Below are 26,932 nucleotides of genomic sequence, written 5' to 3'. Positions count from 1 at the left end.
ATAATCCAAGGTCAGCATCAAAGAATCAGAGCAGCTACAAAGTCTCCTGAAAGTAATGTGTCTCCTATAATACTTCCTCCCTAAAACAAAAGGAAGCCTACCTTGCTATTAAGTAGATCCATGTCCAGGTCAGCCTTTTTGGCCCACTTCTGCCAAAAGTTGGGGTCATCCAGAGAAATATCAGTCCTATTTTCAGAAGCAACAAAGCTTGCCTAGTGAGAACAAAGGAACAAAGTAAAGTTGACTACAACACTTTTCTGAGCAGTGGGAAACCAGTAACTATATTTTAAAAATATATTTCAATTCTAGGGGCGCCTGGGAGGCTCAGTTGTTAAGCATCTGCCTTCGGCTCAGGTCATAATCTGCAGGGTCCTGGGATCGAGCCCTGTGTGGGGGTTCCCTGCTCTACAGGAAGCCGGCGTCTCCCTCTCCCACTCCTCCTACTTATGTTCCCTTTCTGGCTGTCTCTCTCTCTGTCAAATAAATAAAATCCTTAAGAAAAAAATAATTTATATTCTAGGAGACTGCAGTCTTTACCTCCTTTTCCTTAATTTGGCACAGACAGAACATACCTTGGCAAAGGTCGAACCCTTTCCTTCAGACTCAATGGTGATGGTTGTGGTTCGTCTTAACAAGATCTGGTCAATGTCTTCTTCACAAAACTTGGAGCCCTCATCATCTTCTTCCATTATGGCTGCATATGCCCCTTTTCGTAAGAGATCTTCAATTTCCTTCTTGGAGAACTGTTGGATCTGCAAAATTCAATAGAAAAATGGAAAAAACTAACAAGAGAATCTTACCTAACCATATAATAACTTAGTTCATTATGTTTTAAGAAATATTTTAAGAAATCCAAAGAAGGTGGTCATATTCCCATGCAAAAACCACCTTTTTCTCCCTCTATCACTATGACCAGTTACAAACATATCTATAGATTAAGAGGACTTACTCCGGTTATGTTGCCATCTCTACCACTCATGGACTGAAGCACAGCCTTATCCAATCCCAACTTGAGGCTAGCCTTATCAAACATCTCTCTCTCATAAGAATTACGAGTGATGAGACGGTACACCTTCACAGCTTTGCTCTGCCCAATTCGATGACACCGTGCCTGGGCCTGGTTAAAAAGAAATGGAAAGAAAGGACAAACATGACATAAAATTGGGGCGGGGGGGCAGCGGTGGGAAGAGACCTGGGATTCAAAAATACCAATTCACATCTACAAAGCAGCCATGAGATCAACTCAAAACCAAAAGTCAATTTTAAGATGAAATTATTGTCCCACCAAGTACACCAGGGGTCTGTAAACTATAGTCTGCACAGCCACTATGCATTTGGTGAAATGCAACCCCACCCAATCACCTATATATGGTCTATGGCTGCTTTTGTACTCCAAGAGCAGAGATGAGTAGTTACAACAGAGACCGTATGGTTCCCAAAGCCCAAAAGATCTACTATCTGGCCATTTATGGAAAAAATTTGCTGACCTCTCGTGGAGACTGCCACCCTTAAACTAAGGAAACAATTCCATACTCTTTGATGTACAAGTCTAACAGATCCTGATCCTGTTGCAAAACTTCTTAGGTTAGGTAGTTAGCCCCTAAGACAAAGATTTCCTCTACCTGCAGGTCATTTTGTGGATTCCAGTCTGAATCAAAGATGATGCAGGTATCAGCAGCTGTGAGATTAATACCAAGTCCACCAGCCCGGGTACACAGCAAGAAGACAAAGCGGTCTGAGTCAGGCTTGCTGAAGCGGTCAATAGCTGCCTGTCGAAGGTTACCTCTGACTCGCCCATCAATACGTTCATATAGGTACCTGTATGGCAGTTACAGAAAAAAATTTAACTAGTGAAGCAGAAAAAGAAACCAAAAAAGCAGATTAGGATCAGTATCAGTAATTCCATCTCTCTAGTTGACCAAAGACCGAAACAGAAAGTTGAGAATCAAAAAAAAAAAGAAAGAAAGTTGAGAATCTTAACTACGTCTTTTATCCTGGTCCTGGCCAACTTTAATTAAACCCAGACCCTCCTAGTCTGCATTTTATGAAGCTACAGTAAACACAAGGCAAGGGATGACACTTTTCTCACCTCCTCTGGATTAGATAATCCTCTAGGATATCTAGGCAGCGTACCATCTGGGAGAAGATCAGAACCTTATGGCCACCAGCTTTAAGTTTTGGAAGTAACTTGTCAATAAGAACCAATTTGCCAGCTGAACGAACCATGGCCTGCAAGTGGAAGTCATGAGGTATAATATGGCAAGCTTCTCGAAATTCTGTTAGGATTTTTTCTTCTGCACCTACCAAAAGAAAAATCAAACTTGATGGTGAGATGGGAAGCAAAGAAAAGTAATCTGACTTGAAATAAACATTTTCCTCACAGAGAATTTCAGCACCCAAAAAACCCTAAATCATCTTCGACTGTATTATACAAAATACTGCAAATAAGTTAGACTTAAGATTGTAATTGGATAAAACATCTGTAACAATGAGGACTAGGACAGTACATGCAAACAACTATCACCACCCTACTGGCATCCAAAACAGAAACTACAAAATGGAGTACCGATGAGGACATTTATCCAGAACACAGAATGACTTGAGTTCTTGTTCATGACATTCTACACAGCAAATTCCATAGATTATGCAGGATCAAGGGGGAAGGACTAGAGAAAGACATTCCATGTAAGAACTGTTTGGTTTTTTTAAGAAGAGGGGTGCTTGAGGGTGCCTGGGCGGCTCAGCTGGGTGTCTGTCTTTGGCTGAGGTCATAATCCCAGGGTTCTAGGATCAAGGCACGAATCGGGCTCCCTGCTCAACAGAGGGTCTGCTTCTCCCTCTCTCTCTGCCCTTCCCACGCTCTCTCTCGTGCTTGCTTTCCTTCTCTCTCTCTCAAATGAATAAAGTCTTAAATAAGTAAGTAAGTAAGGGATGCTTGGGTGGCTCAGTTGCTCTTGATTTTGGCTCAGGTCATGACCACAGGGTCATAAGACTGAGCCACACATCAGGCTCTTCACTCAGTGGGAAGTCTGCCACTCTCCCTCTCCCCAGCACAGGTGTGCTCTCTCTCGAAAATCTTTAAAAAAAATCTTAAAGTCTTAAAAAAAATTGTTTTATAAGAAGCATCCCCTTCCCCCCCAAAACTAGCTGGATCAGTCAACATATCCACTGTTCCTCAGGGATATTATTTGCAACTAAACACATGCGATACAGAGATGCAGGTATTGTAGAACTCTCTCACCATTGATGAGATACGGGTGGTTGCAGCATTTGCGCAACTCCATCATTGTATTGAGTAGATTAGGCATGTTTGTATGACCTGCCCCTTTGGAAAGGAAGGAGAAATTCTTCTCCAGAATAGCCCGGTAGTATTTCTTCTGGATGTTGGTCAACTCTACTTCAATGATAGTTTCCTGTTTGGGTGCCAGATTTTTTTCAACATCCTCTTTGAGTCTTCTTAGCATCATTGGCTTGAGAATGGCCTGTAGCTTTTGAACCTGTGCCCAATACAGGAGAGAAAATAAATAAAAACTATTAGACAAAGATTCTCTTTTTTTTAATTTTTTTTTTTTTTTTTTAGATTTTATTTATTTATTTGACAGAGAGAGAGAGATCACAAGTAGGCAGAGAGGCAGGCAGAGAGAGAGGAGGAAGCAGGCTCCCCGCGGAGCAGAGAGCCCGATGCGGGGCTCGATCCCAGGACCCCGAGACCATGACCCGAGCCGAAGGCAGCGGCTCAATCCACTGAGCCACCATGAAGGAATACAATGATAGTTTTCCATTATCTGAAAAATGTGGATTTTGTACAATGCCACAAATGACTTAGGCACAAGGTTATAAGGAGTTCAGAGAGATCCTTGTGGTCCACGGCAACAGAGGTGTGCCTAGTACAAACATTACCTTTTTTGTCCAGATAGACTTCCTACCTGCTCCTCTGTCTTGAGATCCCCAAAATCCTTGAGGAACTCTGATTCTGAAGGAAACTGTGAAGGTTCCAAGAAATGAAGCAAGCTGAACAGTTCCTCCACAGTATTTTGCAATGGCGTTCCTGTGAGTAGCACTTTGTGTTCCTAGAAATGGAGAAAACAAAAAAATGGTAAAACTCAAAAATATAAAGGACTTCTGGGGTTTTCTCTTAGGTATAAAACTTTAGTTTTAATTTCATTATCTATAAAATTATGGGAATGGACCAGATTACTATCTTTTCTTTCATTTGCTCCCTCTTCTGATAAACACAAAACGTTAAAAACAAAAACAAAACCAAAAAAACCAAAGCCTTGATATTATTTAACAAGAATTTAAATATTAAGATTATAAGCAAATAAAGAAATATTAAAAAATATGGGGGTTTTTTGCAATTACATAAGCCTTTCCACACTCAACTCCCACAGATACCCTAATATGTCCCCCTCTAGGGAATGTACCTGTGCTGGATTAAATATGGCCATTAATTCTTTGTAGTTCCTCCTATCAAGGTTCACCCCTTGAATCTGGGCTTGCCTTGTGGCTTGCTCTGACAAAGAGAATGTAGCAGAAGTGATATTGTGTGAGTTTCAGAGCGTATACCTCAAAGGCCTTGCAACTTCTGCCTTTGCCCTCTCTGGATACTGCCCTGATTCTACCATGTCAAGAAGCAAAGTCTGGTCTACCGGAGGATGACAGGTCATATGGTAGATGACCCAGGAGCCCACCAATTGCCAGCAGCAGCCACATTACTGACTACAGGCAAGACCACTAAAAGGGATGGCCTAGCTGTGCCCAGTCCAAGTTGCTGACGTAGAGAATCATACAAAATAATAGTTGGTGTTTTTAAGCCACCAAGTTTTAGGGTATTCATTATGTCGCACTAGGTAACTAATATCGTATCCCACCTCTTCACCTGATTAAGAATTGCTAACATACAACTATCTTCTAATTCTAAAAGTTTATAGGACTTTTATATGACTTTCAGGTTTCCATTCCCATAGGCCATACCCACCACCCAATAGTAAGATCCTGATGTTTTTTTTCTCTGCTAAATTTGTTACATTAATTCCACAGGGAATTAGGATTATTTTAATTCCAGGTGTTTCCGCCCATAAGTCAACATGAGGAGCTCACCAGGTCCATGTGCTTGAGGCTATCAAGCAGCTTGCAATTACGGTTCTTTAGCCGATGGGCCTCATCAATGATGACACAACGCCATTCAATCTCACGAAGCTCAGGACAGTCTGACAAAATCATCTCAAAAGTGGTGATCAGGGCATCAAACTTGTATGCACCTGGGATGAGGCGCCCCTAAGCATGAAGGCAATAAAGTTAAAAAAGGCCTAACGTCCCTAAATGGGAACCACTTCTGCATTACACATTCTCTTATCTATATTCAAGCAGGCTTAGTAGGAAAAACAAATAGCACCACCGCCCATCTCTGATGCTGTGTATTTTCCTGATAAGTAGTGCCAAATCACTGAATCTAAGATACAATGTCTCCTGAAGCTATCAGTTTCTTGGGAAAATGACAGACATCACTATTTATATATTTATATTTATATTTATAGCTGGACACTTTCGACTCTGCTGTGTACCTAGCTCATTTATCTCAGATCTAGATCATTTGGTAGTTAACACTGAAATCCACAAATGTTGGGCACTGTTGAAATATATAAGACAAGACTGAAAGTGAAACAGGTAATATCCGTTACTGTCTAAAAATGGACAGAAGAGGGGCACCTGGGTGGCTAAGTGGGTTAAACCTCTGCCTTTGGCTCAGGTCATGATCTCAGGGTCCTGGGATCAAGTCGGGTTCTCTGCTCAGCAGGGAGCCTGCTTCCCCCCCACTCCCTGCCACTGCCTGCCTCTCTGCCTACTTGTGATCTCTCTCTGTCAAAAAAATAAATAAAATCTTAAAAAAAGAATTTTTTTTTTTAAATGGACACGGGAGTTGAATCAGTTTAACAAAATTAAAAGGAGCAAATATGACAAAGGATGAATGATTCAAATTTTTATTTTCAAATTTGTATAGAACAAAGGAACTAATCTGAATGAAAAATTTTAGTAGTCTTTAAAAAGAAGAGAGGAAGTGGCTTAAGTTCATCACCTCAATACTTCTTGATGAAAACTAATCAATGCCAATAAAATTCTATTTAAAATGCATGTATTCATAAATAGAACTTCCACTGGATCAAAATGTCCACTGATCAAAAGAACAAAGGTCAAAGAAAAAATTCCCTGTGCAATCTAGACAAAATGCCGTAAGTCACTTCAGAAAATCTGAATACTAGTCTTTTATTCATATAAAAGCCTCTAAAATACCAGGTACTTTGGCCTACTCTCTCTGAACCATTACATTCCCATGATCTACAACTCACCCGTGAATCTTTGCAGTACATTTCATATTGCTGAATCATCTGACGGCTGGCCAGACTGCCATGGTATACAATAGTGTTCATTTCTGTCCATGTATTGAATTCTCGCTCCCAGTTAGTAATTGTGGACAGTGGGGCAATGACCAGGAAGGGGCCATGGATGCCCACATTATAAACCTCCTGCAAGAAGGCAATGGACTGGATAGTTTTGCCCAGTCCCATCTCATCAGCCAAGATACAGTTCTGCCTGAAGATTCATCATGGAAAAAGAAAAGCATGTCAAAAGATACATCTTTTTAAAAAATACATAAAAAGGAACTATTTCAACAGAAAACAGATAAAAATAATTCCAGCCAAGCCTACATTTCATGGGCCTACTCTTTTCTGTACCTGTTATACCAATTAAAGAGCAGCCAGTTGACCCCTTCCAACTGATATTCCCGTAACTGGTTTCTGTTTTTATACTCATGTGACAGCTCCAACTTCTTCCAGGCACTTGCCTGTGGACGATTCTACAAAAGAGAAAATCTGAATAAATGGGGTGAAGACACTAACAAAATTAGGCAAACGTAGGAGGGAGTTCTAGGAGCTAAAATCAATTTAAAAACATGGATTAAAAACATTTAAAATAGGGGCGCCTGGGTGGTTCAGTGGGTTAAAGCCTCTGCTTTCAGCTCAGGTCATGATCCCAGGGTCCTGGGATCGAGCCCCGCATCGGGCTCTCTGCTCAGCAGGAGGCCTGCTTCTCTTCCTCTCTCCCTCTGCCTGCCTCTCTGCCTACTTGTGATCTCTGTCTGTCAAATAAATAAATAAAATCTTTAAAAAAAACATTTAAAATATATCAAATTCATGAGTTCATAATAAAGTTTAAACTAAAATAAAGTTTAAGAAACTTAAAAAAAAAAGAGGAAAACCAAAACCACTGATCGCTTTTGGAAAATGCAAGAGAACTATTTCATTATTTTGCTATCTGGGAAATAAAGAAAACAAAACAAAGCATTTACCCTCTTTTCCTATATCATCTGTACCTCAGAGTAACCAAACAGTACATGAAGCATTATTTCCTTTTATAGGAGATTCTAGCTAATAAATAAAAACATGATATAATTAAAATAACATCATTTTGAAATCCTTAAAGAACAGGCCGAGGCAATGACTAATAATACCACAAAAGACAACCTGATAGAATCACCTATGAAACAGATTTAGTGTCTCCCTTCCCCATTTGATCAAGCCTTTAGAAGAGTGATACCTAAGGAACTATGATGATGTTTTACATCTGACACTAGCCAAATGTGATTACTGAGCATGTGAAATGTAGCTACTGGCTACTATATTAAGCACAGTGCTAAAAAGTTCCAGTGGACACCACTGTTCTATATCTAACCATTTATGTAAAATGATAAAGAACAGAGAACACATTAGAAGTTTTCAAGAGGGGTGTAACTGGTAAACTTCAGACTATGGAAAACCCTAGAGAACAAACCACCTGATTTCTTCAAGAGAAATTATAAAGTAGGGGGAAACTTTTGTAGCAACATGGACGGGACTGGAAGAGATTATGCTGAGTGAAATAAGTCAAGCAGAGAGAGTCAAGTATCATATGGTTTCTGTGGAGCATAACAAAGAACATGGAGGACATTGGGAGATGGAGAGGAGAAGGAAGTTGAGGGAAACTGGAAGGGGAGGTGAACCATGAGAGACTATGGACTCTGAAAAAGAACCTGAGCGTTTTGAAGGGGCAGGGGGTGGGAGGTTGGGGGAACGAGGAGGTGGGTAATAGAGAGGTATTGCATAGAGCACTGGGTGTCGTGCAAAAACAATAAATACTGTTACGCTGAAAAAATAAATAAATAAAAATTTAAAAATAAATAAAAATAAAGTAGGGGGAAACAAATTAAGAGACATTTGAGACACATTAACTGACAGCACTATATAGACCTTTATTCAAAATCCAATCCAAATAATTTAACAAAAATTAGAAGACAATCAGGGAAATATATATAGCAATTGGTTATTTGTTGATATTTAGAAATGGTTAGATTTTCTCAGGTATAAAAGTGGTTTTACCTTTGGACATAAACACTGAAGTACTTACAGATGAAGTAAAGGAATCTAGGATTTGCTTTAAAATAATATGGAAATTAGTACACTATTCTATTTCTTTTACTTTTGTATACACTATAATAAACGCTAAAACAACAACATAAACATCTATAAATAAAAATGAAATCATTACCTACATGAACTTTACATTCTAAATTGCAAATGTACTTACTACTCTTTTGAGTTCTGGGTGTCTTGACTGAATCCGTTTAAATTCTCGAATCTTGCCCTCATCAACATCCTCTTTCAGCTCCCACGTACTGTCCTCGTAGGGCAGCGAGCACCATTTCACCAGGTAGTAAATTACAGGCTAGGAGAGAAAAAGCTAAAGCCTTAATAAACTGGATTCTGTGTTCTCTGCTGTTATTAAAGGTAAGAATTTTTTTTTTTATATATATATATTTGACAGAGAGAGAGATCACAAGTAGACAGAGAGGCAGGCAGAGAGAGAGAGAGAGGGAAGCAGGCTCGCCGCTGAGCAGAGAGCCCGATGCGGGACTCGATCCCAGGACCCTGAGATCATGACCCGAGCCGAAGGCAGCGGCTTAACCCACTGAGCCACCCAGGCGCCCCGGTAAGAATTTTTTTTTTAAAGATTTTACTGATTTAGGGGCGCCTGGGTGGCTCAGTGGGTTAAAGCCTCTGCCTTCGGCTCAGGTCATGATCCCAGGGTTCTGGGATCAAGCCCTGCATCGGGCTCTCTGCTCTGCAGACGGCCTGCTTCCTCCTCTCTCTCTCTGCCTGCCTCTCTGCCTACTTGTGATCTCTGTCTGTCAAATAAATAAATAAAATCTTTAAAAAAAAAAAAAAAGATTTTACTGATTTATTTGACAGAGAAAGAGACAGTGAGAGCAAGAACACAAGCAGGGGGAGTGGGGGAGGGAAAGCAGGCTTCCCGTAGGGAGCCTGACGTGGGGCTCGATCCCAGGGCCCTGGGATCATGACCTGAGCCCAAGGCAGATGCCCAACAACTGAGACATCTCACAGGGTGAGAATTTGACTACAGAATCAGATCACAAAGTGTTAATACCTAGAAAGTGCTTTAAAAAAAAAAAAAAAAAAAAGGCTGGGAACACCGATCATAGGCTCACCTGCTGAGGCACTTACTATTCATGGGTTGGATCATTTTTCCAGGCAATTTATCAGAATCTGTTCTAAGAGGCAAAGTTATACCCAGTAGTTTCTAGAACACTAAGCACTGAAACATTATGCTCATCAACCATGAAAATGCAAAAAAATAAAATAAATGCTTTTCCAACATTATGTTGAATTTGGTTGAAACTGAAAGATAGGGCTCTGCTTCATACTATTACCCTGGCACCAAATTTAATACAGTGGAAGAGTGGATGCCAGGCTACTTTCTTAAGTGAGGAACGGATTAACCCATTAGAGCAAAGCAGGGTTGAAATCCCTGGGCTTCTGAGCTTCTGTAGCTCTGAGTGCAGCTGCTACTCCAAAAAGCAGTCATATGGTGGAAAAGAGATTTGCTTGTGAGCTAGGAGGTAACTAGGAAAGGTGTCACTGAAGACAGGTAACGAGAGAAGAGAGGAGGGGCAAATACTAAAGCTCTAACTACAGTACTGTGCTCTATATTATGTGTTCTGCTGCAAAGGGACAGGCAGTGTCCTGGGGTAAAATGACTCCTGTTCTCACGACTCAAATTGATCACTGCCTGACTGCATTTCTGTTTTTGGTCTATATGAAAAAAGAAGGATTGGGGCACCTGGGTGGCTCAGTGGGTTAAAGCCTCTGCCTTCGGCTCACGTCATGATCCCAGGGTCCTGGGATTGAGCCCCACATCGGGCTCTCTGCTCAGCAGGGAGCCTGCTTCCCTTCCTCTCTCTCTGCCTGCCTCTCTGCCTAATTGTGATCTCTGTCTGTCAAATAAATAAAATCTTAAAAAAAAAAAAAAAAGAAAAAAGAAGGATTAGATGGGGCCTTGTGTAATCAATAAGAATCTCTAGTACCACTTCACAGAATACCCCTAAAACAGCCAGCAAGAAGTCTGAAGATATAAGCAACTCGACAGAATTACAGATCAAGGAATCCCTAGAATTAATCTAGTGCTCTTTCCCTATTTTCTTAATTATAGTGATACAGGTCATTTCCTACATAAAGCCATTTGTCCACGTAACGTATTTCTGGCATCATAACTTAGTTTTCCAAGGACTTCTTTATAATCCTGTTTCCACTATTAGGTCATGTAAAAGGATGACAAATTAAACTTATTTTGGGGAGGGGAAAAACTGGGTTCACAGAATGTTGTAATCCAATATTGCAGCACAAGTTATAGCACCAGGAAACTAAAACATTTTCGTCTGTCTTGTCATTTCTGACACAGTCCAAAGATCAATTGCTTTTTAAGAGTGGTAAGTATGTTGGTAAGAGTGTAAGATGTTCAAGACTGATAAGACTGAGATCCTAAAAAATGACAAGATTTTAATAGTAGCTAATGTGTCCATTCTAAAAACTGGTCCATTCCCCACTCACCTCACGCTAATGAACAACAAACAATAACTCCCACCCCAACCCATAAAAGCAGAAATGTGTTTTCTGAGGCATGCTTGTCAGGATCTGAAGACAATGAACTGTAATAGGCCTTGAACGTCTAAGGTTCTGAATAACCCTAAAGGCTTCTAAAATAGAGTAAACAAAGAATTTTAGAGAAAGAAGACTTTTGATTCTTAGAACCCATAAGGGTGATATATGGACACATGTCATTTAGCTTGTGAGTGAGCCTAGCTCACCACTGGCACTGACATTTTAATTAAGTTCTGTTGTTCTGTACTGGTCACTGGGTAAGCAGTAACTGTCAGATGTGATAAAAACTTGAAATGTGGCCCTACCAAGCACTTATAGTTGAAGTGAAAAGAAAGCAATAGTTTCTAAGGGAATGGTGATTCATAGTCTAAGTAAGTTTGAAATAAATTTAAAAGACACAATGTTGAATTCACTGGTGGCTTAGATCTTTTCAACTTATATGGAAAATGAAAAAAGTGATTTATGAAGTTGTATCAACAGGTTAGTTTTAGCACATGCAAAATCTGCTAACAGAGCTTTAGTGCAGTGATTCCCAAATCAAGCTATGTTTGACAATCTCTTGGAGAACAACTTAAAAATCCAGATCTCTGGGTCCCACCTAGAGATCTATTGAATGTGAATCTGTGGGAGTACAATTCCATAGTCTGTTTAAAAGTACAGTTTCAAATGCAGTAGACTGGTTTTTTGTTTTTTTTTTTTAAAGATTTTATTTATTTATTTGACAGAGAGAGATCACAAGTAGGCAGAGAGGCAGGGCGAGAGAGTGAGAGGGAAGCAGGCTCCCTGCTGAGCAGAGAGCCTGATGTGGGACTCAATCCCAGGACCCCGAGATCATGACCCGAGCTGAAGGCAGCGGCTTAAACCACTGAGCCACCCAGGCGCTCCCAGTAGACTGGTTTTAATGATAAATGAAAATGCATTCAATTGATGGTAAGTTCAAAAAAGTTAACTCTCAGTGACATGGAGAAAGCTAGGAGTCTGTGGAGGCATTTTTATATTTATAAATATGGAGATTTGTGAAGTATCCCCATTCCTCTACCTTTCTATAATCCTTATAAGGACGTCAGGAGTCTCCCATATAAAATCTAAGAGAAAACAAGATCAAGGTGAAGGAGTACTTGTTCATATAGCTCCTGGTACTTATAACGCTCAGATGTTTGACTTTATGAGAAGCTTTCCTTTTAGCCTCTCTCCCTATTCCCTTATCCTCCCAGTATCATTCTAAGGAGGCCTCAGAAAAACTCAAAAATACCTTTTTGTCTAAGGGATTTCTCAGCCATATCTTCATAATAAAGGATGAGCAAGCAGACCAGTAGAAATCTCTGAGATCTTTAATGTTCTACCATGCCCCAACTCACCTCCCCATTGTCTTTGTCAATACTGTGAGACTCATCCAATATCCTATCCACTTCTACATAGTCTGGATTGAAGGGTTCTTCATCCTAGAGGAGTTATGAAACAAACAGTAAGACCAAAAGATGACTGTCCAGTAAACCCAACCCCCCATCCCACCTTTACCTGGTGATCTCACTTCAAAAATTTTTTTTAAAAGATGCCTTCGGAATCTTTTCCGAACCCCCACCCCCATTTTCACCATATAAAATCCTTTTAAAAAAACTTAATTAAATCTGCACCTATTTTCACACCTATGACCAGAAGAAGCTTCTTCTAACAGAGGTCATTCTCTCCGTATATTCTCTGGTTTCTACCCCTTCTCACCTTCTTAGGAATCTCTCTCCTGATTCATTCCCATAAACACACAGATATATTCCACTATTTCACATCTTAAAAAGACCTCCTTGGGACATCTGGGTGACTCAGTTGGTTAAGCGGCTGCCTTCAGCTCAGGTCATGATCCCAGAGTCCTGGGATCGAGTCCCACATCGGGCTCCTTGCTCAGCAGGGAGCCTGCTTCTCCCTCTGCCTCTGCTGCCACTCTGCTTGCCTATGCTCTCTCTCTGGCAAATAAATAAATAAAATCTTAAAAAAAAAAAAAAAAAAAAAAAAGAAGACCTCCTTTATTCTTCATCTGCCTGCAACTATTTTTCTGTTCTGCTTCATACCCAAACTTTCCCAAGTTTTAACCACACGGTATCCCCAACAGGTCATCACCTCCACTGTCCAGCCACTCCACTCTACCTTACACTTCCTTCACACAACTAAATTATTCTTGTTGATGTTATTAATGATCTCCAAATTGCCAAATATAATGGAACATTTCTGTCATCTCACTTAACCTCTACAAAGTACTCCACAATTCCTAATTCTCTCCTTTAAAAACCCTTGGGTTTTCCGAGACACTACACTCTTGTCAGTAGCCCTTCCCCCTTTATTTTGGTTTTAGCCAATTCTTGATCACCTAAGGTCCCTGGTTCTTTTTCTTCTAAATCATTGGTATCCAACTTTGGGTGGCATCTGAAAATAAATAACCCAAGACTCCAAAGAAAGATCTTAAAGAAACTTTAAGGAAAAAACTCTTCCTTCTTAAGACACTTTTTTCCCCTGGCTTTTCGTGATTTATCTGCTTCCTAATCTTTCTCCTGCCACTATGGCATACAGTTCCTTCTCCGTCACCTGGACCTCTAAATTTGGGAGAAGTCTTAAAAGCCTTGGTTCTGGGCTCACATCCATGCTATTATAGAAAGAACTTTCATAAGAAAATACAGAACTATTAGAATGTATAGAAATCCCTCCCCCCTCAGGTGGCTTTAATCATTATTAAGGTTATAATAACTATTTATATGCTGATAAAATGCAAATTTTAATTGCAGCCTGAAAAATCCAGATTTGTATATCTGCACTGGCTAGAGATAGGTTAAGGAATTTAGGTTAACATAGTCTAAACTAAAAATTTTTTTTTATAAATTTTATTTATTTATTTGACAGAGAGACAAGCAAGAGAGGGAACACAAGCAGGGGGAGTAGGAGAGGGAGAAGAAAGCTCCCTGTTGAGCAGGGAGCCTGATGCAGGGCTCGGTCCCAGGACCCCGGGATCATGACCTGAGCCAAAAGCACATCCTTTTTTTTTTTTTAAGAGTTTATTTATTTATTTGACAGAGAGAGAGAGATCACAAGCGGGCAGAGAGGCAGGCAGAGAGAGGGGGAAGTGGGTTGCCCGTCGAGCAGAGAGCCCGATGTGGGCATTGATCCCAGGACCCTGAGATCATGACCTGAGCTGAAGGCAGAGGCTTAACCCACTGAGCCACCCAGGTACCCTGAAAGCAGATGCTTAAGAAATGGGCCACCCCAGCACCCCTAAACTAAACTCTTGATTTCCCCCAATCAGCTGCTTCTAACATCTTCGATACTTTAATAGATGCCACCTCAACCCATTTGCTCAGACCACAAATGTATCTATATAAGCCACCATACTAAGCCCTGTCAATTCTAATCTATCCATTCTATTCACTTGAAACCATTCTACTTTTAAGCCATGGTATTTCCTATTTAGAAATCTTCAACTGCTTCCTTACTGCTCTTCATACTTTCATGCTTACTCTTCTTCAATCCATTCTCCAAAGTCTTGGTGATTTTTTTTTTTTAAAGATTTTATTTATTTATTTGACAGAGATCACAAACAGGCAGAGAGAGAGAGAGAGAGGAGGAAGCAGGCTCCCTGTTGAGCACAGAGCCCGACGCGGGGCTCGATCCCAGAACACTGGGACCATGACCTGAGCCGAAGGCAGAGGCCTTAACCCACTGAGCCACCCAGGCGCCCCTAGATGATCTTTTAAAAGTGAACACTGGATTATGTCTTTGACCTGTTTTAAACAATGTAATGATTTTCCTCTGCACTTAGAATAAAAACAAAATTAAAACCAGACTGCTTAAAAGGTCTATATGCACTGCTTGCCTAAATTTCTGATCTCATTTTGGGCCATTCACTCTCTTTTGTTCAACTGCACCTTGTTTTCAGTGCCTCACCCTGTCTCAGGGCCTTCATATATGCTATTTCCCATGACAGCAATATTATTTACATGGATTCATAGCCTTGCTCCTATTCATAATTCAATTCTCAGATAAGTCTTCCCTAATTATCCAAAGTAGGTGTTTCCTCCCCCTCCCCTTATGTCTCCTTGTGCTCTTTCTTTTCTGGCACTTAACACAATTTGAATTATTTTTTAATATTTCTCTCTCCCCAATTAGACAGTGAGCTCTACGAGAACACAGTCCATATCTGGTTTGTACTCCATAAAGACTAGCACATGATAAATGATGAATAAATGAATGACTGATTTGGTTAAATGGCCTACCTATATATGGAGATTTAATTGGCATATGAGTTAGTAGAGACTGGTTCAAGAGTCACAAATTGTACATCTAGTATCAGCTGGAATGGTATTACAGTTTCATTGTACATTTCAACAATTATGTTTTAAAAGAACATAGATGAAAAAACACAACCCAATTATTACTTTCATATAAAAAGAAATTATAAAACTACATGGTCCTACTTGCCCTCTCCAGGTGATGAGAAATAGTTAATTTATTTGCAAACCTCGTGGTCTCAAGTTAGTTTTATCATATATATATTCAGGCAGAACTGAGGGGTTTTTGGCTAAAACTATGCATTCAGTTCCTTCTTTCCTTCAATCTTTCTTACTAGAACTTTTTCCCTTTAGCTCTAAGAAGCTTTGAAAAAGAATCTGTCTTCTTAAGGCACACAGTTCTATATATATGCTAAAGATGACAAACCCCAATTCAGCAAAGGCATATATATATACACACAAAGCTTTCAAAGCAAAATGGACAGTTAAACTATGGCACAAAAGACCCTTAATGCATACTCCAGTGTTTAACCAGTAGTTAAGAATGGTTATGGGAAATTAAATCTATATCACCATTTCTTGTCACAGTGGATTAGAAATTTTAGAAAATAAATATTCTTTCCTAATGAAACGGTTGCTTATGCCTACAGAAACCATCAACTGCTACAGATTGACATTAGAATAAGAATGCCTCAAGTGGATGAGAGGTCAGTTTAAAATCCATCTTGAAAATACTTCATGAATACTGAGCAAGTCAATACCAAAATATCCTATAAACTTATAAAAAGACCTCATTTAGACCTGGTAAAACAAAGCGTGGGGCAACTAAATTAGGAAAGTCCAATGATCAAAATTAAGACTTCATACCCATACACACAAAGCAAATATAAGTCTTAAGTAATCAGTCAAGACTGATAACCCCAATAATTTATGCTTCTGTGAAATAAATGATAGGTAATACCTATTCCTAATTACCTCATGGAAGAAGTGTCTCATCTGAGCCATTTTGGTTTTGAAGCGTTTTAGTTTTTGATGGATCCTTTTATCCTTCTCTAGTTGGGAGATGGTAGCCCATTCACAGTGTAGATAGGAGCTGAAGGGGATGGAAATAGCTGGTCATGCTGTGAGAAAGGGGAACTGGTAGGCTAGATTTGGGGATAAGCCAGAAGCAGGCACAATGGGTACAACATACTTAAGTGGGGAGACAGTGTCCTAGGTAAATGCTTCTTAAGATTGACTTTGCACACAAACACCTGGTCTGGGGTAAGCTTAAAAGTTCACATTTCTAACAAGCACCCAAATGATGCTAATTCTGTTGGTCTAGTGACTAGTCTGAGTAGAAAGGTCTTAATGTTAAATTAAGGTATAGAGAATCACAAGGGATTTTATCAGGAACCACCCTTACCCCACCTTCCTGTTGGGAAACAGGAAGAGAAATGCAATTCCTGAACTCCTCTCTGAAAAGACATTTTCCTCAAAAGAAAACAACAACTTGGGCTACGAGACTATTAAAAAGGGACACATTCCCACCCAGGATGGACTATACAGGAGAACTTTTTACAACCCTGTGGGTTTAGGGTGAAAAGCTTTTTGCACAGATCACATACTAGTTCTTGTACTTGACAAAGAATTCTTCTGCCTCAGTATATTGTCCAGAAGGAAGCTGAGAAGAAAGAAATCATCGTTATTAATAACCTTATTTGTCAAAGAAAGAAGCTTTAATTTTCACTATCATGGTAGAGCTTCATATCAATGTTTCTAGAGTGTATTAGTGACTGAGGGATTAAAGAACTAACCTAGTACTCCAATACAAGAGATCCAATAGCTGGAAAAAATAAGTCTATCCATCTTAAACAGAAAACCAAAAGAAGAGGCAATAAGACAGTTCCTATTTTCTAGGTAACTTCCCTCCACCATATCTCATACTATACTATAGTAATATAGCCTGGCATCCAAAGGTGTTTATTAAATAGAACCTGTGAATGCAGCATTATGGGTTGACATGAAGGGCTAAGGCCTTACCTCCTTCTTCACAATCCGCATAGAAAGCACTTTGTCTACTATGGCTGCATCTTCCTCACTGGGATTCTCCTGTAGCAAAAAATGCAGTTAGTCAATAGAGACTGTGAGGAGCAGGACAACCTCTCATATTGCTTAAGTTCTCAGCTTACCACAAAGAACTGCATGGAAGGCAAAGTCTCGCCATCTGGTTCTTGCACGGGTTCAGGGAGGATAGGCTCAGTTTTTATTGGACCAGTTACATCCACTTCTTCTTCTTCTTCATCATCTGTGATCTTTATATCCAGATCCTCTGTATATTTTTTTCGCTTAACTTGGCGGTTTGAGCGTCTTTTCTGTAGTGGAAAGAATGGTTAAAATAACTATGTAGGTATCTCAAAGAGAAAAACCTTTAAAACTATTTGCCTATAGTTATATACTTAGATTTTATTCCAAAATCCCTATGAAAAACCAAGCCAAAAAGATAAAGAGTTATTTACCAAATTATGTGATATCAAACCATATACTTTATGTACCAAGTACATATTAATTTGCCAAACTGTTTTTCAAAGAACCAGAATCCACCTGAAAGTAACCTGGCTACTACTGGCAAGAAACTCTGGTAAAATGAACAGGATTCTACCTGAAGGGTACAATGTGCTTTCTATAAGGAGCAACCCTGAAGTACAAAGGTGCAAGAATGTTTTGTTACTAATTTTGCTTTCTGTTTTAGTTCTAAGGTTTTTTTGTTTTAATAAAAAGAATCATACTATATGATGATTATAGCATTGTTCTGCTACTTACCTTTTTGTTAATAGTACTTTTTAGGGGTGTTTTCCGCATCAATACATTTTAGATTTATGTTATTTTTTCAAGTGGTTGAGAAAACACTTTTGTAAGAATTTATTTATTTATTTTGGAAACAGTGTGCATACACATTGCATACACAACTGGGGGAGGGAAAAAGTGCCAAGCAGACTCCACACTGAGCATGGGGCTGGACTTGGGGCTCAATCTCAAAACCCTGAGATGACAACCTGAGCTGAAACCTAGAGTCAGATGCTCAACTGACTGAGCCACCTAGGCACCCCGAGTAAAACATTTTTAATTAAGTAATTTAAGTAATACTTTGTAGCTCATGATAAAAAGTTGGGAAGGACAGAGAGATAAAATTACTTTTCAGGGGTGCCTGCGTGGCTCCAGCGGGTCAAAGCCTCTGCCTTGGGCTCAGGTCATATTCCCAGGGTCCTGGGATCAAACCCTGCATCAGGCTCTCTGCTCAGCAGGGAGCCTATATCCTCCCCTCTCTCTCTCTGCCTGCCTACTTGTGATCTCTGTCTGTCAAATAAGTAAATAAAATCTTTAAAAAAAAAGATTATTTTTCGGGGCGCCTGGGTGGCTCAGTGAGTTAAAGCCTCTGCCTTCAGCTCAGGTCATGATCCCAGGGTCCTGGGATCGAGCCCTATATCGGGCTCTCTGCTCTGCAGGGAGCCTGCTTCCTCCTCTCTCTCTCTGCCTGCCTCTCTGCCTACTTGTGATCTCTGTCTGTCAATTAAATAAATAAAATCTTAAAAAAAAAAAAAAGGAAAGAAAGAATTCTACATATTAAAACAAAAAGATTATTTATCTAAAGAATTAAATTTAGTAAGAAATATGTAAAATCTATATGAAAAAAACTTCAAAACACTCCAGGAGGCCTTAAAGAAGACTTGAATAATAAAATACATTGTCCTACAATAAGACTTAATTCTAATTATATACATTACATAAAAATGACAAAATAAAATTAACAGAACTTTTTATTTAGATAAGCTGATTCAAAAAGTCAAAGAGAGAAATAAACACTTAAGAATAACCGGGAAAAATAGGAAAAGCATGCTTGGCCTTACCAAATATTAAGGACACAAAAGAGCTATACCAATTAACAAAGGTTGGTACCTCTCCAAGAAAAGATAAACAGGTCAATGAAATAATGTCCAATACAAACTAAAATACTAGATGGATATAGAACATGATAAAAATAGCACTTCTAATCAGTGAGGGAAAAGTAGATTATTCTATAAATGGGACTGGAAACAAATGGCTAGCTATCTAGAGGTTGAAAGAAACGAAATTACATAAAAATAAAGGATTTCCAAAATCTTTTTACAAATCTTAAAAAGGGGATGCCTGGGGGGCTTAGGCAGTTAAGTCTGACTTTGGCTCAGGTCATGATCCCAGGGTCCTAGGATTAAGTCCCACATCAGGTTCCTTGCTCAGTGGGGAATCCTGCTTCTCCCTCTGCCTGCTTCTCCCCCTGCTTGTGTTCTCTCTCTCTCTGACAAATAAATAAAATCTTTAAAAAGAAAAATCTTAAAAAGATGTAACATTTGTAAAAGAAAAGTGTGGAAGAATTTTTTAAAATCTGGCAGTAGGAAATACATTTCCAAAAAATTGATCAATTTTATCTTGCAAAAAATTTGAGATATTTACATATTATAACAAAGTTGATAAAAATAATAAACTGATGGGGAAAACACCAAATAAATATTCCATTTCCTAAGCATAGAGTTCTTTTGAGTAACTAAGAAAAAGATCCATACAGAGCAGAAAGATGGGCAAATACCATGAATAGTTAGTAGGAAAAAAACACAAATGACTTTAAGTGTAAAAAGATGCTCACACTCATAATAAATTATAACTGAAACCTAAATTGAGATACCTTTTTTCTTTTTTCGCACGTAACAGACTGGTAAAAAGCAGCAAGTCTGATCAAATACTGAAATAGGAACTTGTACATATACTGTTGGTCAGACTACGCATGGGCATAACCTCTATAAAAGAGATCTGACAATACCCTTTGGTCTAGAAATTTCACTTCAAAGTTACTACCCTACGAATAAATCTGCACATATATACAAATCTTTGTAGCATTACTTGTAATAGTAGAAGACCAGAGAAAAACCTTAATGCCCATCAATAGGGGACTAGTTAAACAAATTACAGTATAATCAAAATATGGAATACTATAGAAGAGTATTCAAAAAGAATGGGTAGTTGACAAAACCAAATACTGAAGATATGGAGCTGGAACTGCCATTACTGATGCAAGTGTAAAATGACACAATCACTTTGAAAGTTGACAGATTTTTACAGAGTTATAATGTTTATATATGTAACTACTATGGTCTAGCAATCCTATTCCTTAGGTAGAAGAAATGAAAACCCACGTTCAAGAAGTACTAAGACTGTTCACTGCAGCCTTACTCATAATAGCTCTAAAATGGAAACAACCCAAATGTCCTTCAACAGATGTGTGAGGTTTTTTAAATTACTTTTAATAGTTATTTGTTTGTTCATAAATCTACACCCAATGTGGGGCTTCAACTCATTATCCCAAGATCAAGAGTCATATACTCTACTGACTGAGCCTGCCAGACACCCTTCTAATTTGTTGTTTTTAACTGCCATGTAGTATTCTATGGTGTGGATTTTCAGAATTTTATTAACTATTTCTCCTCTATGGACAATGAATTTTTGGACATTTCTGCTATTACAGATATTGCTGCAATACATATACATCATTACATACTTTTTAAAGTTTCCTACGTGCACAATTATTGAGTCCAAGGTCACTGACGTTTTAAATTTTGTTACATATTGAAATACTGACTAGCTAGAAAGATTGTCTCAATACTCCCAACAACTGTGTGAAAAACACCTTTTCCTTAACTCCACTGCCAATGCTAGCATTACCACTTATGGGCTGAATTAAAATTCCCAAAGTTTTTTTTTTTTTTAAAGATTTTATTTATTTATTTGAGAGAGAGAGTGAGCAAGCGAGCAAGAGAGAGTGTGAGCATAAGCAGGGGGAGGGGAAGAGGAAGAGGGATAAGCAGACTCCGCCAAACAGGGAGCCCAACATAGGGCTTGATCCAAGAACTCTATAATCATGATCTGAGCCAAAGGCAGACGCTTAATTGAGTTAAAAAAGTGCCCCAATCCCCCAAAATGAAACCCTAATCCCTAGTACCTCAGAATGTGGCTGTATCTGGAGAAAGAGTTTTAGAGAGACAATTAAGATAAAATGAGGCTGGTAGAGTGAGCCCTAATTCAACCTGAATGGCATACTTACAAGAGGAAATGCAGACACACAGAAAGACACTAGGATGTATGCACTGAGAAAAGACCATGTAAGGACATAGTAAGAAAGCAGCCTTTTGCAAACCAAGGAGAAAGATCTCAGAGGTAATCAAACCTGCTGACTCCTTGATCCTGGACTTCAGAACTATGAGAAGATAAATTTCTGCTGTTTAAGCCACACGGTCTGTGTATTTTATTATGGCAACCCTAGCAAACTAATACACCACCTTTTAAAATTTGTATTTTTGTTATTACAAAGACTTGCCTTCAGTTTGTCTTCTAATTATTTTTTTGTCTTCTAATTATTTAACAAATACTTTATCTGACCCTTTATTTTATTTAACATACACATATATAACTCTTTCTAAGCTGTCTTACCATGAGCTAAGCACTGTCCTAACTGCTTTATATATGCTTCCTGTCAATTCTCCTAACCACCCATTTGGGAGGCATTATTATCTGCATTTTAGAGATAAGGAAACTGGGACACCAAGAGGTTAAATAAACTTGCCTGAAGTGACCATGTTAGTAAGTAGTAAAGACAAGAACCAAGGAATTCTTGCTGCAGAATTTATGCTCTTAATGACTATGTTATTTGTAGAATTTTTTTGTTACACGTGCATAATTTTTACATTGTCAAATGTATCTATTTCTCCCTTTATGACTTCTGAAAACCCCCTTAGAAAGAGAGAATTATTTAAAAATACTTGAGAATGGGGCACCTGGGTGGCTCAGTGGGTTAAAGCCTCTCCCTTCGGTTCAGGTCATGATCCCAGGGTCCTGGGATCGAGCCCCACATCGGGCTCTTTGCTCAGCAGGGAGCCTGCTTCCCCCTCTCTCTCTGCCTGCTTCTCTGCGTACTTGTGATCTCTGTCTGTGAAATAAATAAATAAAATCTTAAAAAAAAATACTTGAGAATTATTTAAAAAACTCATCCATGTTTTATAAGAAGTTCATGATTTCAAGTTTTACCTTTGGACCTTCAATTAAACTAGTATTTGTTTAAGAAGTGACACAAAAAATCCAGTTTTATTTTTTTCCTACATGGGTAGCCAGTTGTCCTAATATAATTTATTAAATATTCTTTATTTCCATTGATTTAAAATGGCATTTTAATTCATATTCTAAATCCTCATAACAATTTGAATCTATTTCTAGACTCTATTATCTTTATTAATGTTATTTCTTCTCTAATTCCACACTCCTAGTAATTATTATTTCATACTATATCTAATGTTTGTTAAATCAAATTTCTGTCTCATCTTCCTTTTCAATTTTATCTTGGCTATTCTCTAATGTTAATTTCCCCAGAAAAACCCAAGTATCAGTTTGCCAATGTAATGAGTGTATCAAGAAAGAGGGAATGCATTTCTGAGTATTAATAACAAGAGCAGCACCTAAGGTTTGTTTAGTACAAGCCTCCATTTACCAAGGAAAAATTCAGACACAGTAAGCTAAGAAAATTGGCCAGGCCCATAGTATTACTCAGAAGTACCATGGGTCTCCCAAATCTTAATACCAGATTCTTTGTATGGTTGGAAACCAGAAACAAAGGTGATACTGTAAAGCAACAATCAGAGACAGAGGACTAAACTTCTTCTGGTCCAGCTTCTTTTATTCTCTTCCAGTGTTTCTCATCTTCAAAAGGTAGGAAAAAACATTGTGCCTAAGCACCCAGTTCAGAGTCAGAACCCTGAAGTGTAGAAAAGGTAAGGCAAACGGATGGATGGACAGTTCTAAGAGAAACCAAAATACTGACATAGTCATAACCATGAAGCATAATTTCATAGTTGCTTAGTTTCTGGAACACTGGAGTTTCATAAAATGACTACTGCATAGTATGTTAATATATTTTTTGCCTAAAAAATAAAAATTTTAAAAGACACAACCATGACCAGGTTCCACCTCTTTTACCTTTTAGGCCTACCTTTCTTTTAAGAAAAATTCTTGAAATGTGCACAGGGTTACAATCTCTTGTATCTATTCCTGGTTTGTCTGTCAGAATTAAACTTGACTTTTCTAAGTTCTTTCAGGATCCTTTTACCTGAATGCTGCTTTCTTCATCTTCCCGGGGTGACTGGGCAGGCATGACTTCTACATCTGAATTATCAGATGAGGTATTACGCTTTCTCTTCTTACCCACCACAGGAGTGATGGTGCTAAAAAGGAAAAACCAAATTCATTTGCAGTGAGGGTCAAATTCATTTAAGAGAAGAAAAATGTAATTAATCTAAACCATCATATATGAAACTTCCTAACAGAAGTGTCTAGCTCTTCAGTCAGTAGGACACATGGTTATGGAGTAAGGTGTTTGAAAAATAGAAGATATTCAGGTTCCTAAGCCACTGGCTGGCCTTTACACCAGATTTGACCAATCCTTTCTACTACTGTACTCACAAATACCTGAAGGAAAGTGGTGTAAGACAACAGAATCCTGGCCCAAGAACTACAAGGCCTCACTTTAGTTCCAGTTCTGTCATTAGCTGGACATTAGGTTCCTTATTTGTAATATAAACACTGATGAAAATACCCAGCCTGACAATTGTTGAGGATTAACTAAGACCAGCGATATGAAATTTTTTTTAAGCTAAAAAATACTTTCCAATTATAAACCATTATTATAATTCCACCACAAAGCCTGAAGAATCCTAGGGGGTAGAAGCTAGGGAAAAAGGAGTGAAGCTACAAGACACCGAAGGGAAAGAGAAGACGATTGTGATAAGCCCTGGTTCTGCCAACACTCCTTTAGGCTGACAATGGTTGCTAAAATCTTCTCTAGTTCACTGATGAGATTCAAGAACAGGGCAGCTATACCTAGTAGGTATAGGATAGTGAGAAATCTCTTCCACACTACGGTGATACAAAATCACGAAGACGTATAAAAACAGTCAACTTTTAATCCTAACCCCCAACTCAACAATTAGTTATCTTTCCTGTGCCCTGTTGCTTCTCTTTCAAAATATGCTAATTTGCACGTTTCTGTTTAACAAATCATATAAGCACTGAGACAAAGAAAAGAAAGGCTTTTCTATCTTGTCACAGATAGATCACTTCGAACTATGTGTATAGCGGCTAAATACAAGCAGATCCTAAGGATGCCTGGGTGGCACAGCCAGTTTAGTGTCTGACTCTTGGTTTCAATTCAGGTCCTGATCTCAGTGTCATGAGATCAAGCCCGTTATCACTCTCTGCACCGAGCACAGAGTTTGCTTGAGACTCTCTGTCTCTCCCCTACTCTCTCTCTCACTCTCAAATAAATAAATCTGAAAAAAGAAAAATACAAGTAGTTCCTCTCAATACTGATTTATTTTTTTAAGTTTTATTTTCCTAAGTAGTCTCTACACCCAATGTGGGGCTCAAACTTACAACCCTGAGATCAAGAATCACATGCTCTACCGACTCAGCCAGCCAGGCACCCCACACTACTAATTTAAAAACAAGTGCACTGCCCTCAAATGTCCCAACCAAGTTGTACTCACTTCAGCTTACTCTTGCCCTTAGTTTTGGAGGTACCAGATGTTTTGCTCTTCTTTGGCTTTTCTTCCTTGAGCCTCTCCCCACTGCTCTTTTTTCTGCGTTTCTTCTCACCTTCTTCCTCAGGCCGAACACTGGGCAATTCATCTTCGTTTAGGACCCGAGGTATATTCTGCTCACCCCGGGCACGGGCCCTAGCAATAGCTTCTGCTACAATCCGATTGGCTTTCTCTTGCTTCTTCTGGTGCTCCAGCCTGCGATTTTCTTCCATTCCTATCTTGCCCCCAGTATGAGGAGCAGAGCTTGCTGGTGAAGACAAAGCTGCCACTTCACTGGCACTTAGAACTTTAACTACGGAGAGCCCAGAAGAGGCCCCTTGGGAAGAGCCAGCCTACAGAAATAAAGACACTAAAATTTCAATATGCTTGTAGCTAAATGGCCTAAATAAAACCTAGCTCTAAAGCACATAGGCTAGAAACTTTCCATCTCTAATTCCAAGAATCAGATTCAGAACAACTCTTACTGAACTTGGACATATTGGGGGGAAAAAAGTGTTTTGTTCTCTCTTTTTTTTTTGTTTAAGTTGAAAGGGGATAAGAAAAGGCAAGAATTGTGCCAAAGCAAACTTCAATATCCTTTAGCCATGCTCCTAATATCAATACACATCTCCACTACTCTATGACCAATCCTGATCTCTAGGCCAAAAGTAAATAAAATCAAATTCTACTCTTGGCCTACCTTTATCCCAGTGGGGGGGGGGGGGGGGTTGGTGGGTGGGGGTGGGTGGGAGGAGTGATAATCATTTGACCTCTTCAGGACAACTTCTTTATCTTCCAAATGAAAGAATACTGCCAATCACTTCTACTCCACAACAATATCAGGAAAAAGATTGTAAAGGAAACAGCTCGAAGACAAATATTAGATAAATCACCTCTTATCCCAAACCTCACAGTGACCCTCAAATCTTTTCATATAATTAACCAAAGTTTCCACAGTAAAAGAAATAAAAGCCTGCATTTCAGTTCTGAGGCACAACTCCAAGGACCCCATGCTCAACAATGAGTGGTGGCTAAAGGGGACAACAGGGGGCTACCTGTGGAGGTCTCACCTGTGGTTGCAGCACCACCTTGAGTGGTACTGAAAGTCTTTGTCCTGGACTTTGCCCTGGCCCCATTATCTGAGCCTGTTGCACAGAGGAGAGAGTCACTGGCTGGGTTGAGGGCGGTGGTGGCTGCGGCTGTGATGCTGGCGGCTGTGGTACAATCTGGATTTTCTGCTGTGGCTGTTGCACCTGCAGCTGGATAGTTACTACTTTGGCGGGCTGCCCCTGAGCATTCTTGGCTTGGGTCAGGGCTGCCAGCTGGTTGCCCTGTAACACTATCTTGCCTGGTAGACTCCCTAGAACGACATGCCGGTGTCCTTGGGGACCTCCAGACTGTGGCTGCTGGAGGACCAGGGTGATGCGTTTTGATTCACCCTAGAGTGAAGAAAGGAAATTGCAAGAGGTGCAACATTAAAGAATGGTATACTCTTAAGTATTTACACCAGTTTTCCTCATCCTATAACCATCAAAACTGAGAGTCAGAAGACATAGTACAATTTATTTTGTTCGTCCTCCTATCTGTCCTGATTGAGTTTTCTCTGTAACACCTCTGCCCAGTGGGTATCAGGCCTATTTTTCACAAACTCCTGATGGAAGGCTATCTTCTAAGGTAGTCATTCCATTTTCTGGCAGTCTCTTAGAACAATAGTCTTTATAATCCACCTCCTCATAGCTTCTTTCCACTGGTCCTACTTATTTTAATACCATCCCCTCCCCCACAAACTCTTTTGGACCTTTATTCAGAGGCTAGAACCTCTACTCTCTTACAATAGAAACTAGCCTTTTCACTGGATAAAGGAGGACAATCTCAGTAATAAGAACAGGGAAAATATACACATAGCTTCTGTAAGTCTTGCAAATATAAATAACTAGTGACTGTTCCCATAGCATCCAGTATTTCTCATAAAACTTTGTATCATACAGTATTGTGAATTTTTGTTTACTGTCTGCCTTCCTGGCAGATCGTGAGCTCTGTA

General features: G+C 39.3%; 1 protein-coding gene across 5 annotated transcripts in view; it reads right to left on the bottom strand.

The window, feature by feature from the left end:
- The window catches only part of CHD8 (chromodomain helicase DNA binding protein 8), a 63,643-nt gene that overhangs the window by 13,877 nt on the left and 22,834 nt on the right, over nt 1-26,932 (bottom strand). For all 5 annotated transcript variants that reach the window (XM_046008160.1, XM_046008156.1, XM_046008158.1 and 2 more), the window contains exons 3-21: nt 25,962-26,330; nt 24,859-25,244; nt 23,424-23,538; nt 17,431-17,613; nt 17,282-17,350; nt 16,867-16,922; nt 16,235-16,352; nt 12,350-12,433; nt 8,623-8,760; nt 6,735-6,856; nt 6,348-6,591; nt 5,101-5,277; nt 3,927-4,070; nt 3,242-3,497; nt 2,090-2,300; nt 1,623-1,818; nt 950-1,117; nt 573-752; nt 102-212 (exon numbers count right to left, since the gene is read on the bottom strand). In XM_046008160.1, the coding sequence (XP_045864116.1) occupies nt 102-212; nt 573-752; nt 950-1,117; nt 1,623-1,818; nt 2,090-2,300; nt 3,242-3,497; nt 3,927-4,070; nt 5,101-5,277; nt 6,348-6,591; nt 6,735-6,856; nt 8,623-8,760; nt 12,350-12,433; nt 16,235-16,352; nt 16,867-16,922; nt 17,282-17,350; nt 17,431-17,613; nt 23,424-23,538; nt 24,859-25,244; nt 25,962-26,330 (3,327 nt within the window). The remainder of the gene's footprint in view (nt 1-101; nt 213-572; nt 753-949; nt 1,118-1,622; nt 1,819-2,089; nt 2,301-3,241; nt 3,498-3,926; nt 4,071-5,100; nt 5,278-6,347; nt 6,592-6,734; nt 6,857-8,622; nt 8,761-12,349; nt 12,434-16,234; nt 16,353-16,866; nt 16,923-17,281; nt 17,351-17,430; nt 17,614-23,423; nt 23,539-24,858; nt 25,245-25,961; nt 26,331-26,932) is intronic.

Source organism: Meles meles, chromosome 6 (assembly GCF_922984935.1).
Source record: "Meles meles chromosome 6, mMelMel3.1 paternal haplotype, whole genome shotgun sequence".
NCBI classification, from domain to species: domain Eukaryota; kingdom Metazoa; phylum Chordata; class Mammalia; order Carnivora; family Mustelidae; genus Meles; species Meles meles.
Note: the sequence above shows the minus strand (reverse complement) of the source record. Positions and strands in the feature narration are given on the sequence as shown.